Below are 14,833 nucleotides of genomic sequence, written 5' to 3' on the forward strand. Positions count from 1 at the left end.
GCCTGAGCCATCGCAGCAGGCTCTGGGGCTGGTCTGGCCCCATGCCTCACTGCTATGGGGCTGATCTGGCCCTGTACCACACCGTGGGGCCAACCTGAGTCACTGGCCTCTGCCCCACATCACACTGCTGTGGGGCTGGCCTGAGCTGCCACGCCGGGCTGTGGGGCAGGCCGGGCCCCGTGCCGTGCCGTGGGGCCGGCCCGAGTGGCCGTGCCAGGCCGTGGGGCAGGTCTGGGCCCCGTGCCATGCTGTGGGGCCGGCCCGAGGTGCCGTGCCGGGCCGTGGGGCAGGCTGGGCGTGCCACGTCGTGGGGCCGGCCCGAGCGGCCGCGCCGGGCCGTGGGGCAGGCCGGGCCCCGTGCTGTGCCGTGGGGCCGGCCCGAGTGGCCAGGCCGGGCCGTGGGGCAGGCCTGGGCCCCGTGCCATGCCGTGGGGCCGGCCCGAGGTGCCGCACTGGGCCGTGGGGCAGGTTGGGCGTGCCGCGTCGTGGGGCCGGCCCCAGGTGCCGCGCTGGGCCGTGGGGCAGGCCTGGGCCCCGTGCTGTGCCGTGGGGCCGGCCCGAGTGGCCGTGCCAGGCCGTGGGGCAGGCCTGGGCCCCGTGCCATGCTGTGGGGCCGGCCCGAGGTGCCGTGCCAGGCCGTGGGGCAGGCTGGGCGTGCCACGTCGTGGGGCCGGCCCCAGGTGCCGCGCTGGGCTGTGGGGCAGGCTGGGCCCCGTGCCGTGCCGTGGGGCCGGCCCGAGTGGCCGTGCCGGGCCGTGGGGCAGGCTGGGCGTGCCGCGTCGGGGGCCGGCCCCAGGTGCCGCACTGGGCCGTGGGGCAGGCTGGGCGTGCCACGCCATGGGGCCGGCCCGAGCGGCCGCGCCGGGCCGTGGGGCAGGCCGGGCCCCGTGCGGCAGCGCCGGGGGTAGGCCCAGGCCCGCGCCTCGCCGTGGGGCGGCGCGGAGGCCTCCCCGGGCCCCGTGCCGTCCCGTCCGGGCGCGGGGGAGGCCCCACCCCGGGGCGGTCGCCGGCGCCGCGCTAGGACCCGGGTGTCCGGCGGAGGAGCAGGAAGAGGGAGCCGGCGGCGGCGGCGGTGGCCGGGGGGCAGCGCGGCGTGGGCGGTGGTGGGGGGGGTGGGCGCCGCCATGGGGGCGCCGGGCCTGGCGCTGCTGGTGCTGGCGGGGCTGGCGGCCGTGGGGCGCTGCGCCCCCCGCGACGCCCTGACCTGCTCCCAGGTGGGTCGGGCGTGCGGGGGGCCGTGGCGGTGGGGGGGCGGGGGGGATGCGCCGTGGGGCGCCCACGCCGCCCCCCCCCCCGCCCTGACGCCCATCACCCCCCCCCCAGGGCCTGGCCTGCCGCCTGCTCGGTAAGTGCCAGGCGGCCGTGGGGCGCCATCGCCGCCCGACCCACGGCGGCACCCCCGCGCGACCCACACCCCCGCCCCCCCATCTCCCCGCAGACGCCGACGCGCTGTGCGGCCTGGAGGCGCCGAGGTCGGGCCCGGGGCTGGTGCCGACCCGGCTGCGGCTGGAGCCGGCGCTGCGCTGCACGGGGGCCGCGGACTGCTCGCCCTGCCTGCGCGCCCGGCTGCAGCTGGCGCTGGAGCCCGCCGCCGGCCCGGGGCCCCCGCCGACCTCGACCCCCCGCCGCCGGGAGAGCCCGCCGGGCACGGCCGTCGCCGGGATCCTGCTGCTCTCGGGCCACGCGTACGCCTCGTCCCGCTGCGTCGCCGTGGAGGTGCGGGCGCTGCGGCGGCGCCCCGGGGACACCCTGGTAGGCAGCGGCGCGGCTTCCCCCCCCCCCCCGGCACGCGGGGACAGGGTGCCGGGGCGCGGGCGGCGCTGGCCGGGCTCCGCAGCGCCGTGGTTTTCCTGCCCAGGGCTCGGTGACGTTCAAGTGCTTCGAGGCGGCGCTGGGCTCCGAGCTGCACGTCACGGCCTACACCGACGCTGGCAGCCGCCGCAGGCTGAGCCGGAGCCGCCGGGTGCCGGGTGAGCTCCCCGCGACCGCGGGTACCCCGCCGGCCGGCCGAGGCGGTGTCACCCGCCGCGGCCGGCCCCGGCGCCCTCCCAGCCCGCTGAGCCCTGCTGTCCCCGCAGACTGCTCCTGGCCCGCGGCCCAGGCCGCCGTCCCGCTGTGCCGAGGTGGGTACCCGCGTCCCCCGGCTGGGCCCGCGCCGCCGGGCAGGTCGTCGCGGGGGCCAGGCGTGGACGGCCGTGCCGTCGGCGCCGCGCCGGTCGCCGTCCCGCAGCCCGGCGGCGGCCGCGGGAGCCCCCGGGGCCTGAGCCGCGGCCGAGCGGGAGGTGTCGGGGGCGGCACGGGGCGCCCTGAGCCGCGTGCCGCGCAGTGCCCCGGCTGCAGGTGTCCCGCGGGCCGAAGGAGGCGGTCGTGCAGGTGCAGGAGGCGGTGGCCGGGCACGGCTACACCCTGCGGCTCTACCAGAACCGGAGCCACGGCGCCGGCGGCTCCGGCCGCGCCGTGACGGCGGTGAGTCCCCGAAACCCTCGCCCTCTCTGCACCGTGCCGCCGCCGCGGGGTTTCTCGCCGTGGGGCGACCCACACGTCTCCTTCCTGGCTGCAGAGCGGGGCCATGAACTACAGCCTGCCGGCGGACGAGGTGCTGCCCTGCCTCTGCCTGCAGGTGGGCGCCCGGCCGGGCCGCGCGGCTGCCCCCGGGGCGAAGGGGCGATGCCCCTCGTTTCGATGTGCCCCACGGCGACGGGCGCGGGGCACCCCGAATCCTTGCCTCTGCCTTGCTGCCTCCTCTTCTCCCCCAGGTCTGGCCGGAGATCCAGGACCCGCCGCGGGCCAGCATGTGCCCCTTCTCCCATGGTACGTGAGCCCGATCAGCGGGGCTGGGGCGGGGGGGGGGGCGGCACACGTGCGTGCGGGGTGCTGGGGGACACAGGGACGGGGTAAGGGGCGCTCGGGGCGGGGGGGGGGCACGCAGACCCCTCTGCCTGTGCCGCTGCAGACGCTGAAGCCTGGGAACGGCTCTGGGCCCGGACGCGGCTGGCGCTGCACGACACCGGCGACTCGCTGACCTGCTCCGTCTCGGCCCCCTGCGACCTCCCGGCCGAGCTGGTGCCCTGCTGGCGGCCGGAGCCCGCCGGGCCCTGCCAAGCCCTGCCGCACCTGCAGCAGCCCGTGGCGGCGGAGGTGAGCGCGCGTCCCCGTAGGGCCGGGGCGGCGGGGTCCCGCGCGGCGCGCCCCGCTGCCGGAGCCTCCCCTCTGCCCGCAGGGACCCCAGGAGTTCAGGGCGCTGCGGCCGCACCCCAACCTCTGCGTGCAGGCGCGGAGCGGCGGGCAGGTCCGGCTGACCGAGTGCCTGCGGGACCGTGAGTACCGCCCGGGCAGGGATGGGGCTGGGGCTGGGGGGGACGGCGGTGCGTGCCGCGGCGGTGCGCGCCGCCACGGGCGAACCGGCGCTGCGCCCTGTCCGCAGGAGCGCTGCCCGGCCGCGTGGACGACCTCCTGCTGCTGGAGAGCCGGGGGCCCGGCGGCAACGCCTCGCTGTGCGCCCTGGAGCGGGGCACGTGCACGCCGCTCGCCAGCTTCACCAGCACGGTACGGCCCGCCGGGGTCCCCGCGGCCGGCGGTCCCCGAGCCAGGGCGCCCGGCTCACCCCTCTCGTCCTGGCAGGGAGCCGGCCGGCCCGGGCTGCTGGAGCAGCGGCTGCGGCAGGACGTGGCGACAGGGCAGTGCGCGCAGGTGAGCGCGGGCGGCGGGGCGGCCGGCGCCACGGCCCGGGGCGGTGCGTGACCCGTCGCCGTCTCTGCCCAGGTCTGGCACGGGGAGAACGGCACCGGCGCGGCGCTCTGGGCCTGTCCCCTACACAAGTGTGAGTACCCCCGGCCGCGCGGGGCTGGGGGAGCGGTGCTGGCGTTGGGGGGGGTCGCCGGCGGGCGCTGAAGCCCTCGCCGCCCCGCAGACCTGCACGCCCGCTGGGCGCTGGCCTGGATGGCGGCGCTGCTCGGCGCCGCCTGCCTCCTGCTCCTGCTGCTGCTCAAGAAGGAGGACGTGAAAGGTGAGCGGGGACGCCGTGCCCGCCCCGGCGCGGGGCGGCGGGGTCCTGGCACCGGCGCCCGGCCTCACCCGCTCTCCTCCCCGCAGGCTGGCTGAAGACCCTGCGGGCTGACCGCAGCGCCGAGGGTGAGCGCGGGGCCGGGGGAGGGAGGCCGTCGGCCTCGGCGGCGGGGCTGGCACGGGGAAGAGGGGGGGTTCCCCCGAAAGGCGGCGCAGGGGCGCCGGGGAGGGAGCGGGCGAGGGCGAGCCGGGCCGAGCGGGCGCCTGACGGTGTGGCGCAGGGCCGCTGCGGGGCCGGCGGGCGCTGGTGCTGCACGCGGCGGAGCCGGTGGCCGAGCGGGCGGCCTGCGCGCTGGCGGCGGCCCTGCGGCCGCTGGGGCTGGCGGTGACGGCGGCGCCGGGTGGCGGCGAGGCGGCGGCGGCGGGGCCGCTGCCCTGGCTGCACGCCCAGCACGGCCGGGCGCTGCGGGGCGGCGACACCGTGGTGCTGCTGCTCTCGCCGGCCGCCGCCGCCGCCGCCCGGCGCTGGGCCGACGAGGAGGAGGACGGCGGGAGCGGAGGCGTCGAGGGCGCGAGGCCGTGCGAGGCCTTCGCCGCCGCCCTGTCGTGCGCGCTGCCGGCGCTGGCGGCGGGCGCCGGGCGCTACGTGGTGGCCCGGCTGGAGGCGGCCGTGCCCGCCGTGCCGCCGGCGCTGCGCCGCGCCCCGGCCTTCGCCCTGCCCTCGCAGACCGGCGCCTTCCTGCGGGCGCTGGCCGGGCCCGGGCGGCGGCGGCGGCGGCTGGAGCCGCACGTGGCGCCCGTGGCGGCGCGGCTGCAGCGGGCGCTGGCGGCCGGGCAATAAAGCGGCGCTGACGGTGACCGTGTCGCGCGGCCCCTTTAAGGCGCGGCGGGGGAGGGGGGGGGGAGGCCGGGAGTGACGCGCGGAGCTCGGCGCTCGGCTATTGGCCGGCGGGCGCCGAGGCGGGGCGCGGCCCCACGTGGGCGCGGGGCGGGGCGGGGCCAGGCGGGGCGGGGCGAGGATGGGGCGGTGGCGGCGGCGCCTGGCGGCCGCGCTGCTGCTGCTGGGCCTGGCGGCGGCCGGGGGGGCCGGGGGGGCCGGGGGGCCCGGGGCCGAGCCCGAGCCCGAGCCCGAGCCGTGCCGCGCCTGCCGCGGCCTCGCCGACAGCTTCAGCAGGGTGCGGGGCGCCGCGGGCCGCGGACGCGGAGGGGGGACGGGGCAGGGGGCACGCGTGGGGCGGGCAGCACGGGCGTGGGGTGGCGCTGGGGGTGGCACAGCCCTTGGGGCCGGGGGACGTGGGGGTGACACGGGCGTGGGGTGGCGCTGGGGGTGGCACAGCCCCTCGGTCTAGGGGACATGGTGACACGGGTGTGGGGTGGCGCTGGGGGTGACACAGCCCCTGGGGCTGGGGGACATGGGGGTGACACAGCCCCTCGGTCTAGGGGATGTGGTGACACGGGTGTGGGGTGGCCCTGGGGGTGACACAGCCCCTGGGGCTGGGGGACGTGGGGGTGACACAGCCCCTCGGTCTAGGGGACGTGGTGACACGGGTGTGGGGTGGCCCTGGGGGTGGCACAGCCCCTGGGGCTGGGGGACGTGGGGGTGACACGGGCGTGGGGTGGCGCTGGGGTGGGTGGCAGTGTCTGGGTCTGGGGTACGTGGCTGTGACATGGGTATGGGGTGACCGTGGGGGGATGACATGGGCATGGGGTGACACAGGGGTTGGTGACACAAGCCGTGGTGTTGGGGGACATGGGGGGTGACACTGGCATGGGGTGGCACTGGGGCGATGACACAGCCCCTGGGGCTGGGGGACAGGGGGGTGGCACTGGGAGGGTGACAACCGATGGTGTTGAGGGACACAGGGGTGACACTGGGGTGGGTGACACAGCCCATGGTGTTGGGGGACATGGGGGTGACATGGGCTGAGGGTGACACTGGCAGGGGTAATACAGCCCCTGGGCCTAGGGGGACACAGAGGTGGCACTATGGTGTCTGGGCCCCGGGAATGATGCAGTTCCTGGTGCGTGGGGGACACAGATGACACGGGGGGGACGACACAGGACATGGGGTTGAGGGACACGGGGGTGACTCACGCGTGGGGTGACACTGGGAGGGCTGGTCGAGCTCATGGGGCTGGCGGGGGGCACAGGGGTGGCACAGGGAGGAGGACGTGGGTAGGAGGTGGCACTTTGTGGGGTGGGGGGGGCCCGGGGGTGACACGGTTCAGGGGACAAGGGGTGACAACGGGCTGGTGCCGACATGGTGCATGACATGGGGAGATGCGGTGGGGGGGTGGAATAGGCTCTTTAGTCTGGTTTTGGGGGGGGGGACACCGCCGGGGGGAGCCCACGAGTGCCCTGCCCACGCCGCGCGCCCAGGGCCTGGAGCGGACGGAGCGCGAGGGCTTCGGCGGGGGCAACACGGCCTGGGAGGAGGAGAAGCTGGCCAAGTACGAGCACAGGTGAGCAGCGGCGGGGGGGGCCGGGGACTGGGGGGGGGGGCGCCGCGGCCGTGCCCGCGCTGACCCCCGCCGGCCCGCAGCGAGACCCGGCTGCTCGAGGTGCTGGAGAGCGTGTGCGCGCCCTCGGACTTCGCCTGCCACCAGCTGCTGGAGCGCGCCGAGGAGCACGTGGAGCGCTGGTGGTTTCACGAGTGAGCGCGGCGGGGACACGGGACGGGGGCCGCCGGGGGGGCCAGCCCAGCCGGCGGGTGGCCTGAGCGCCCCGTCCCCCGCCTCCCGCAGGCGGCAGCAGCATCCCGACTTCTTCCGGCGGTTGTGCGTGGAGCAGCTGGCCGTGTGCTGCCCCGCCGGCACCTACGGCCCCGAGTGCCTGCGTGAGTTGCTGGGGCGGGCGAGCGGGTCGCGCCGGCGGCGTGCCCTGCCCCGTCCCGCCTGGCAGCCGGCCCGCTCCGTCTCCGCGCAGCCTGTGCCGGCGGGCCCCGGCAGCCCTGCAGCGGCAACGGCCGATGCGACGGCGACGGCACGCGCCGCGGCACCGGCCTCTGCGTCTGCGGCCCGGGCTACGGCGGCCCCTTCTGCTCCGAGTGCGGCGACGGCTACTACGAGGCGGCGCGTAACAAGAGCCACCTGGTATGCGCCGGTAGGTCGAGGCCGGGGAGCGGGGCGGCGCTGGGCTGGGCACCCCGCTCTGATGGTGGTGGCGGGGGGAGCGGCGGTGGCGGCACCCCGCCGCCGGCGCCCACGGCCGCCCTCTCCTTGCAGAGTGCTACTGGGCGTGCGGGCGCTGCACGGGGCCGGAGGACTCCAGCTGCCTGCGCTGCAAGCGGGGCTGGGTGCTGCACGAGCGCCGCTGCATCGGTGAGCGGCTGCGCGGCGCCCTGGCCCGCGGGGCGGTTCGGGGAGGCGGCGGGACGGAGGAGCCGAGGGCTCGCCGTGCAGCCCGCGCTCGGCGGCGGCGGGTGCCGAGGTCCCGGCTGGCGGCGGCGGGGCGCCGAGCGCCGCCGGGTGGTGGTGGTGGGCGGCGGGCAGGGCGGCGGGGGTCCGGGCTGCGGGGCGGGCCGAGGTCTCGGCGCGCGCCCCGCTCACCTGCCCTGTGTGCCGCAGACGTAGACGAGTGCGGCACAGAGATGGCGCACTGCCGGGCCAACCAGTTCTGCGTCAACACGGAGGGCTCCTACGAGTGCCGAGGTCAGGGGCGCGCGCGGCGCGGGGTGGCGGGCGGGGGTGTCTGGCATCCCCCCCCCCCACCCAGATCCCTGGCGATGGAGTGGGTCTGTCCGCGCCCGGTGGCCGGGCACCGATCCTGCCCGCTGCGCCCGCCGCAGACTGCTCCACCGCCTGCATCGGCTGCATGGGCGCCGGGCCAGCCCGCTGCAAGAAGTGCAACAAGGGCTACCGGCGGGACGGAGCCAAGTGCCTCGGTGAGTGACCTCCCCGCCGGGCCGGGCGCTGGCCCCGGCGCCGCCGTCTTGAGCCCCGCGTCCCTCTCCGCAGACGTGGACGAGTGCGCCAGCGCCGAGGAGCCCGTGTGCGCCGGGGCGCGGGAGGTCTGTGAGAACACGGAGGGCAGCTACCGCTGCGTGTGCGCCCCGGGCCACCTCCGCAGGGACGGGCAGTGCGTGGAGGACGAGCCGCCCGGTATGGCCTGACGCGGGGCGCCGGGGAGGGCGGCGCGGGGCTGTGCGCGCGCCCTGCCGTGCCCTCGCCCACCAGCGCCCTTCCTGGCAGACGCCCCGGAGAAGGGCTTCTTCGACGACGTGACGGAGGACGAGGTGGTGGTGCTGCAGCAGATGTTCTTCGGCGTGGTGATCTGCGCCCTCGCCACGCTGGCCGCCAAGGGCGACATGGTCTTCACCGCCATCTTCATCGGGGCCGTGGCCGCCATGGCCGGCTACTGGCTCTCCGATCGCGGCGACCGCGTCCTCGACGGCTTCATGAAGGGTAGATAGCTCTGGACGTGGCTCGGGCCGGGGCGCGGGGCTCTCGGAGCGAGGCTGCCTCCCCCTCCCGAGGCCGGATCCGGTGCGCGGCGTGCTTGGGGGCTGCGCCTGCCTTGCATGAGACCCCCCCCCCCCCAATAACCCCCTGCTAGAGTAGGGTCTCAGCTCTCTGCCCCGTGCTGCAGAACAAGCGCTATGGGCCGGGGCTCTCCGGGGCACCCCGCACGGATCCCCGCTCCCGCAAGCGCAGCGATGCTGAGCTGCTCGGAGCCGCGGGCCTGGGGCTGCCGGGGGGCACGGCGCGCCGCTCCCCGCCGTTACGCGCTGCAGCAGAGGGCTGGCGCTGTGACGCTGGGGGACGCGGGGTGGGTCGGATGCTTTGACCCGGGGAAGGTGGCGCCGGGAGAGCTCCGACCTGCTCCTGCTCTCGGGAGCCTGGAGGGCTGCGTCTTTCGGGCGCCCGGGAGCAGGCGGCCGAGCTGGGACCTGCTGGCCGGGCCCGCGGGCCCCCGCGCGTTCGGGTTTTCCCGGGGGGGCGGACCCCGCTCTGGCGGAGCCGGGCGGCAGAGCTGGGCTCGCGGACCCCCCCCCCCCCGCCGGGGTGCCGGGAAGGGGACCGAAAGCCGAGGGAGGCGGCGACGGGGAGCAGCGAGGTGCCGGGGTCCCCGCCGCGGGGTCCTGTCCTCTCCCGGGCTGGCTTTGGCGGATGCGATACCCCGCTCAGCCCCCCCCCCCCGACTCCCCCAAACCCTCCCGCGTCCCTCGGCCCCAGGGCAGAGCCCTTCACCCCCGCCAGCCTCTGCCGCCGGGCAGGGGGAGGGCGGCGGGGGGCTCCTGGCCCCCCCGGGCCCTGCCCCGCACCGCCGGGGCCTGCCTGCTGCATGAAGGCGGCCGTGGCGTTTGTCCGTCGGGGCACGTCCGTCTGTCCGTGTTAGCCGTAGCTCAGGAAATAAACCTCTGCGCACCCGGCCCGGCTGCTCGGCGCTCTCTGGGGCCCGGGGGGGGGCCGGGGGGGGGATCGCTCGCCCCACGGCGCACCCACCCTCGCTGCGTCACTCCAGGCCGCCGGGCCGCCTTCTCGTGACAGAAACTTTATTTCTCTGTTTTGGCACAAATAGACCTGGCTGCGACCGGCTCCCTCGGCGAGGCCCCCCCCCCCCCAGCCCTGTGCAGGGTGGCTGGGTCTCGGGCCCCCCCCCGGCCCCCCCCGCAGGGGCCCTCCCCGGGGCGGCGCATGGCTCTGCCGGCCCCCCCCGCTCCGTCTCCGCCGGGGTCGGGGGGGGGGCCGCGCCGTGCAAAACGGGGCTGGGGAATTGGGTTTTTGGGGGGGGGGCAAGGGGGGGGGACCGGGCCAGGGCACGCGGGGAGCCCGGCTCACAGCTCGATGGTGTCGCTGGAGAGGCTGCGGGAGTCCACCTGCTTGCTGAGGGCCAGGAAGCTGCGACGGGCTTCGCGCTCGGAGTCGGGGGGCGGCGGGGGGGCGGCGGCGGGGGCCGGCCGGGCGAGGAGGGGCGCGCGGCTGGGCGCCTCGTCCGGGGCCAGGCTCTCGGGCGACGACAGCCCGTGGCGCCAGGGGTTCCAGCTGATGTGCAGCGAGGTGCTCTCCAGGGAGCTGGCGGAGGTGGCGGCGGCGGGCCGGGGGGCCGGCAGCTCGGTCAGCGAGCTGCACCGCGCCAGCCCGCCGGGTCGCGGCGAGGCGCCGGAGCCGCGCCGCGGCCGCCCGAAGAGGCCGTCGGGCAGCAGGTGCTGGCGGCACAGCGCCTGGTCGATGCTGCGGCGCAGGTCGATGGGCGACGGCGGCCGGAAAGCCAAATCGCCCAGCGAAGGGGCCGAGCCGCGCTCCAAGCACAGGCTGGCGTAGGAGCGGGCGGCCGCCGCCGCCGCCGCCGCGTTGGGGCACTTGGGGCTGAGTCCCGGGGCCGGCGCGGCGCCGCCGGCAGCCGCCCGGGCTTCGTTGCTGTCCTTGAGCGCCCGCAGGGGCAGCTGCTCGGCCGGGTTGCGGATGAGGCTCTTGCTGATGTCGGTGGCGGGCGCCCGCTCGGGGCCGGCGCCGGCCCAGTCGTAGCAGTTGTTGGGGTACTCGGGCGCCGCCGCCTTGCCGGAGGCGCAGAAGTACCGCAGCGCCTTGGCCCAGCACGAGTGGTCGGCGGCGGCGGTGGCGCGGCGGTGGCGGCGGCGGCACAGCGGCTCGGCGGCCGCCGCCAGCAGGGCCAGGGCCGCGGCCAGCTCGCCGGCCCGCAGCCACAGCTGGGCGGCCCAGCAGGGCCACGAGAAGCGCCCCGGCGGCCCCAGGGCGCCCCAGAGCCACAGCGCGCCGTACAGCTGCAGCCCGCAGCAGGGCAGCCCCAGCGCCGCCGCCGCCGCCAGCGCCCGGGCGCCCCGCCGCAGCCCCGGCGCCTCGCCGTCACCGCCGCCGCCGGGCCCCCGCAGCACCCGCCAGCACCCCCGCAGCCCGCCCAGCAGCAGCAGGACCCCCGCGGCGCAGGCCAGCGCGTGCAGCGCCAGCCCCGCCGCCGGGCCGAGCCGGGCCAGCAGCAGGTCGGCGGCGGCCAGCGCCCCGCTCTGCAGCGCGGCCGCGGCCCCCAGCGCCGGCAGGCCGCCCAGCCGGCTCGGCAGCAGCCGGAGCTGCGCCAGGCGCTGCAGCCGCTGCAGCAGCACGGCGAAGGCGCTGAGCAGCAGCGGGAAGGGCGCCGTGGCCAGCAGCAGCACGGCCCGCGCCGGCAGCCGGCCCCGCGCCCCGTAAGGGTCCAGCAGCAGGAAGGCGGCCCGCAGGACGCCGGCGGCCAGCAGCAGCCCGTGGGCCAGCAGGAGGTGGGCCAGGTGCGGGGGGCGCAGGGCCGGGGCGCCCAGCAAGCCGGCCAGGCAGCCCAGGCTGAGCAGCAGGAAGAGGGCGGCCGTGCCGTAGACGTGGGCGTCCCAGGCGAAGCTCAGCGCCCGCCGCAGCTCGGCCCAGCGCGGCCCCGTGCCGTTGCCCCGCAGCACGCTGCAGGCCCCGGCGGCCGGCGGGCACGGCGGGCTGGGCCCCGGCGGCGCGGGCGGCACGCTGGACCCCGGCTCCGGCGCGGCGGGACGCGGCAGGGCTCGCTGCGTCGTCACCCGGATGAGCCCCCGGCGCCACGTGGACGAGGGGGTGGCGGTGCTGGGGCCGGGCGGCCGCGTCCCGGTGGGGTCTGCGGGCGGCGGGGTTGGGGGGGTGGAGGGGAAGCGGCGGGTCACGGCGGGGCGGCCCCGGGGCGGGCGGCGGGGAGCCCTTCCGCGCGGCGGCGCGGGATCCCCGCGCACGCGGCGGCGGGCCGCCGGCCGCGTGAGCCCCGCGCGCGCCTGCCCCCTGCATCCCCGCTGCTATAGCAACCGGCATCTGGCGGGGCGGCGCGGCGACCGCCCGCGGGATGCTCGGCGGGATGCTCGGCCGGCCGGGGCCGCGCATCGCCGGGCCTGCTGCCCGCTGGCAGCTCCCGGCGGGTTTGGGCTGGGCTGGGGGGTGGCAGGGCCTTGGCACAGCCCTGGCCCCCTGGGGAGCCCCCCACCCGCTGGGCACCCGGCTCTAATCCCCGCGGGCAGGAGTAGATTAGCGCCGTCGCCGGGCACAATCCTGATTGAAGGTGTCACCGCGTCCCGGCCGGGCGGCCCAAGATAGCTGCTGTCCCCCCCCCCGCCGCCACCCATCCTGGGGAAGGCGGCCCCGGCGCCTCCCCCCCCGCCCCGACCTGCCGCCGCGGGGCTCACCTGAGTGCCTGGGGTCGGGCGTCCCTCCGGCGGGCCGCGGGGCGGGCACGGCCTCCCCCGTGGCGTTCGGGGGGCTCACGGCGCCCCGGACGCGCTGCGGGGAGCCCACCTCCGCCTCGGGCGCCGTCCCTGCCGGAGAGGGGAGAGCCGGGCGGTGGCACCGGCGGGGGCTTGGCGGCCACCGCGGGGGTGGGGGCGGCGCCTACCTGCGCGCGGGGTCCCGGGGGCGGCCGTGCCGGCGGCGGGCGGCGGTGCGGCGCTGGTGCCGAGGGCGGGCTCCGAGGTGGCCTGGGGCGGCCGCGTGCCCGTCGGCGCGGCGTCGGGGCGCAGGGCGGCCTGCCCGGCGGTGGCGTTGCCGAGCGGGGCCCTCCGCGTGCTCCGCTGGTGGGCCGGGAGCCCCAGCGTCCAGGTCTCGGCCCTGCCCTCCAGGGCCGCCTGCCCCGGCGCCCACGACGGCGGCGCTCTGGGGGCCGCCGGCTCGGCAGAGCCGGGCACAGCCGTCGAGCCCGGGCCGGCTCGGGGACCCCGGCCGCCGGCCTCGGCCATCCCCACCACCGCCACCGCTCCCGGCACGGGGCGCAGGGCGATGGTGGACACGGTCGGCCGAGGGCCGGCGGTCACCGCGAAGGACGCGCCGTGTCCTGGCCCGGCCGAGCCCGGTCCCACGTCTGCGGGCGCCGCGGAGGGCACCCGGGTCTGCACCCCGGGGCCGGCCGGGCCCTCGGCCTCCCGTCCTCGCCAGGCGACGAAGGGCTCCTCCATCGCATCCGGGGCCGGGCCGCCGTCCCTCCAGGCCCCAGCGCCAGCCGGGGTGGCTGCCGTCCCCGGCGCCCGCAGGGAGTCATCAGCCCCCCGGGGCCACGGCGGCACGGGTGCCCCGGTCACAGCCCCCAACCGCGGCGGTCGGGACTGCCGCGCGGGGCCGGCGTCCCCCCAGCGCTCGCCGTCCGGGTGCCCGGCGCCGCTGAGCTCCCCCGACGTGTCGGCGGCGGGGGCCGAGCCCGGCTGACGGCGTGCCCAGGCGGAGCGGGGGACCCCAGCGGCCGGCGGCGTCGCCTGCAGCGGGGGGCGGCCGGCCGCGGCGGGCGCCCCGGCGGCCAGGAGCAGCCCCCAGGCGAGGAGCCGCGCTGCAGCCATGGCGAGCGCCCAGCCCGGCCCGGGGCCCTGCGGGAGCAGCGGAGGGGGGTGAGCTGAGCCGGGCCAGCCACGCCGCTGCCACGCGCCACCGTGGGCACGCGCGTCACCCCGCCGTCGCCCCACGGGCACGCGGCACCCAGCGCCCCTGCGCCCGCGCGGCCCCGGGCCCTGCCGGGAGCGGACTTGAGGGGGCTCCCAGCCAGCCCCCCGCGCTGCCCCGAGCCTCCCGGCTGCCCCCCGTCCCCAGTGGCCCCTGGCTGTCCCTGGCCCCTGGCTAGTGCCCCGTCCTGGCTGTCCCCCGGTCCCCGCTGCCCTGATGCTGGCTGTGGCCGCTGCTTGCGATCCCCGGTCCTAGCTGTCGCCACCCCCGGTGTCCCCGTCCCTGACATCCTCGTTCCCGGCGTCGCCATCCCTGATGTCCCCATCGCCGGTGTCCCCGACGCCCCCGTTCCCGCGGTCCCTGCGCGCACCGTTCACCTTGGCGCGTCCCCGCCGCAGCCCGCCGGGATGCTCGGCCCGGCCCGGCCCGGCCCCCCGCCGCCGCCCCCCGCCGCCCCCCGCCGCCGCCCACGCGGCTCAGCCCTGCCGGGCTCCGGCCACCGGGCACCGCGGCGGCGCCCCCCCCCCCGCGGGGCTGCGGGAGCCGGTCGGGGCGCGCTCCGGGGCCGGGGCCGCAGCGCCGCGACCGCCGCACCGAGCGCCCCGGGCCCCGCGCCCCGGCCGCCTCAGCCCCCTCCCGCCGCCCCCGCTCCGCAGGCCCCGGGGCCGGTACCGGGGCCGCCCGCGACCCGCCGCAGCCCCCCGCCCGCTGACCTGCCGCTGCCGCTGCCGCTGCCGGTGGCGGTGCCGCTGCCGGGCTCTGCGGCGCAGCGGGCGGCGGCGGCGGCAGCCGGTCACGCGCCGCCCCGAGCCGCGGGCACCCGCGCCGGGAGCCCGCCCGGGGGGGGGGGGCGGCCCGGGCCGGGGCAGGTGCCGGGGGGCCGGGCCGGGGCAGGTCCTGCTGCCCCTGGGGCCGGGGCGGGCTGCCCACGGGGCGGGGGGGCCGGGGTGGGCCGGGGGGGGGGGTCGCCGTGGGGCAGCAGGGCAGCGCAGCACCCAAAAACCAGGGGCTGTTGTGAAAGCCAGGCCCACGGCGGCCCTAGGGCCGGGAGGGCTGGGCTGCGGGCGCTGCCGTGCGGGGCGTCCCCGGGAAGGCCCTCGCCGCCCCACGCCTGCCCCACGCCTGCTCCGGGCGCCAGGACGCTGCAGAGCTCGGGCGGACACAGGGCTAATGCCAAGAACGGGGGTAATTAGCTAACGATCCCAGCTGGAGAGCCACAGTCCCCGCTGCGCCTCGATTTGGGATCCGGGCACGGTGACAGCGCGGCAACGTGATCCCCGCTTGGGGCTCTGCCATCTCTCGTCGCCGGAGCAGCCGCCCCGGCGCCGGGGCCACCAGCGCTGGCGGGGCCAGGCCAGCGCCCCGGCACCCTAATCCCTGCCCTCGGGCCACCACCGCCCTTCAGCCGGGGCTGCTCGCACCAGCGCCCCGGGGCCACCAGCCGGGCTGGAGCAGGGCGACCC

At 79.3% G+C, this 14,833-nt stretch overlaps 2 protein-coding genes across 2 annotated transcripts; one reads left to right on the forward strand and one right to left on the reverse strand.

The window, feature by feature from the left end:
• The first annotated feature begins 1,093 nt into the window (after positions 1-1,093).
• LOC138060994 (interleukin-17 receptor C-like) lies at positions 1,094-9,376 on the forward strand. Its single transcript, XM_068907451.1, has 27 exons — positions 1,094-1,214; positions 1,324-1,345; positions 1,439-1,752; positions 1,859-1,970; positions 2,079-2,123; positions 2,327-2,466; positions 2,561-2,620; positions 2,757-2,811; positions 2,954-3,138; positions 3,221-3,317; positions 3,425-3,546; positions 3,622-3,690; positions 3,763-3,820; positions 3,911-4,006; positions 4,093-4,131; positions 4,287-4,839; positions 4,887-4,918; positions 5,056-5,180; positions 6,385-6,467; positions 6,548-6,658; positions 6,750-6,841; positions 6,931-7,107; positions 7,230-7,325; positions 7,572-7,655; positions 7,793-7,888; positions 7,962-8,105; positions 8,196-9,376. Exons 1-27 carry the CDS (start codon positions 1,125-1,127, stop codon positions 8,414-8,416), a joined length of 3,318 nt encoding a protein of 1,105 aa, XP_068763552.1. The 5' UTR covers positions 1,094-1,124; the 3' UTR covers positions 8,417-9,376.
• Positions 9,377-9,510: 134 nt separating this feature from the next.
• PRRT3 (proline rich transmembrane protein 3) lies at positions 9,511-13,103 on the reverse strand. Its single transcript, XM_068907250.1, has 3 exons — positions 12,340-13,103; positions 12,134-12,262; positions 9,511-11,577 (listed from the first exon to the last, which is right to left on the reverse strand). Exons 1-3 carry the CDS (start codon positions 12,893-12,895, stop codon positions 9,782-9,784), a joined length of 2,481 nt encoding a protein of 826 aa, XP_068763351.1. The 5' UTR covers positions 12,896-13,103; the 3' UTR covers positions 9,511-9,781.
• Between the last annotated feature and the right edge of the window lie 1,730 nt (positions 13,104-14,833).

Source organism: Struthio camelus, chromosome 14 (assembly GCF_040807025.1).
Source record: "Struthio camelus isolate bStrCam1 chromosome 14, bStrCam1.hap1, whole genome shotgun sequence".
Lineage (NCBI taxonomy): Eukaryota > Metazoa > Chordata > Aves > Struthioniformes > Struthionidae > Struthio > Struthio camelus.

What these genes read in the sequence shown, in the direction of transcription:
- LOC138060994 (XM_068907451.1), top strand. Translation starts at nt 1,125, where the DNA reads ATGGGGGCGCCGGGCCTGGCGCTGCTGGTGCTGGCGGGGCTGGCGGCC. An exon ending in AGCAGCCCGTGGCGGCGGAG is followed by an intron (nt 3,139 to 3,220) that starts GTGAGCGCGCGT and finishes CTCTGCCCGCAG; the next exon opens with GGACCCCAGGAGTTCAGGGC. An exon ending in CGACAGGGCAGTGCGCGCAG is followed by an intron (nt 3,691 to 3,762) that starts GTGAGCGCGGGC and finishes GTCTCTGCCCAG; the next exon opens with GTCTGGCACGGGGAGAACGG.
- PRRT3 (XM_068907250.1), bottom strand. Translation starts at nt 12,895, where the DNA reads ATGGAGGAGCCCTTCGTCGCCTGGCGAGGACGGGAGGCCGAGGGCCCG. An exon ending in CCCCGGGACCCCGCGCGCAG is followed by an intron (nt 12,263 to 12,339) that starts GTAGGCGCCGCC and finishes CCTCTCCGGCAG; the next exon opens with GGACGGCGCCCGAGGCGGAG. An exon ending in GCCCGACCCCAGGCACTCAG is followed by an intron (nt 11,578 to 12,133) that starts GTGAGCCCCGCG and finishes CGCCGCCCGCAG; the next exon opens with ACCCCACCGGGACGCGGCCG.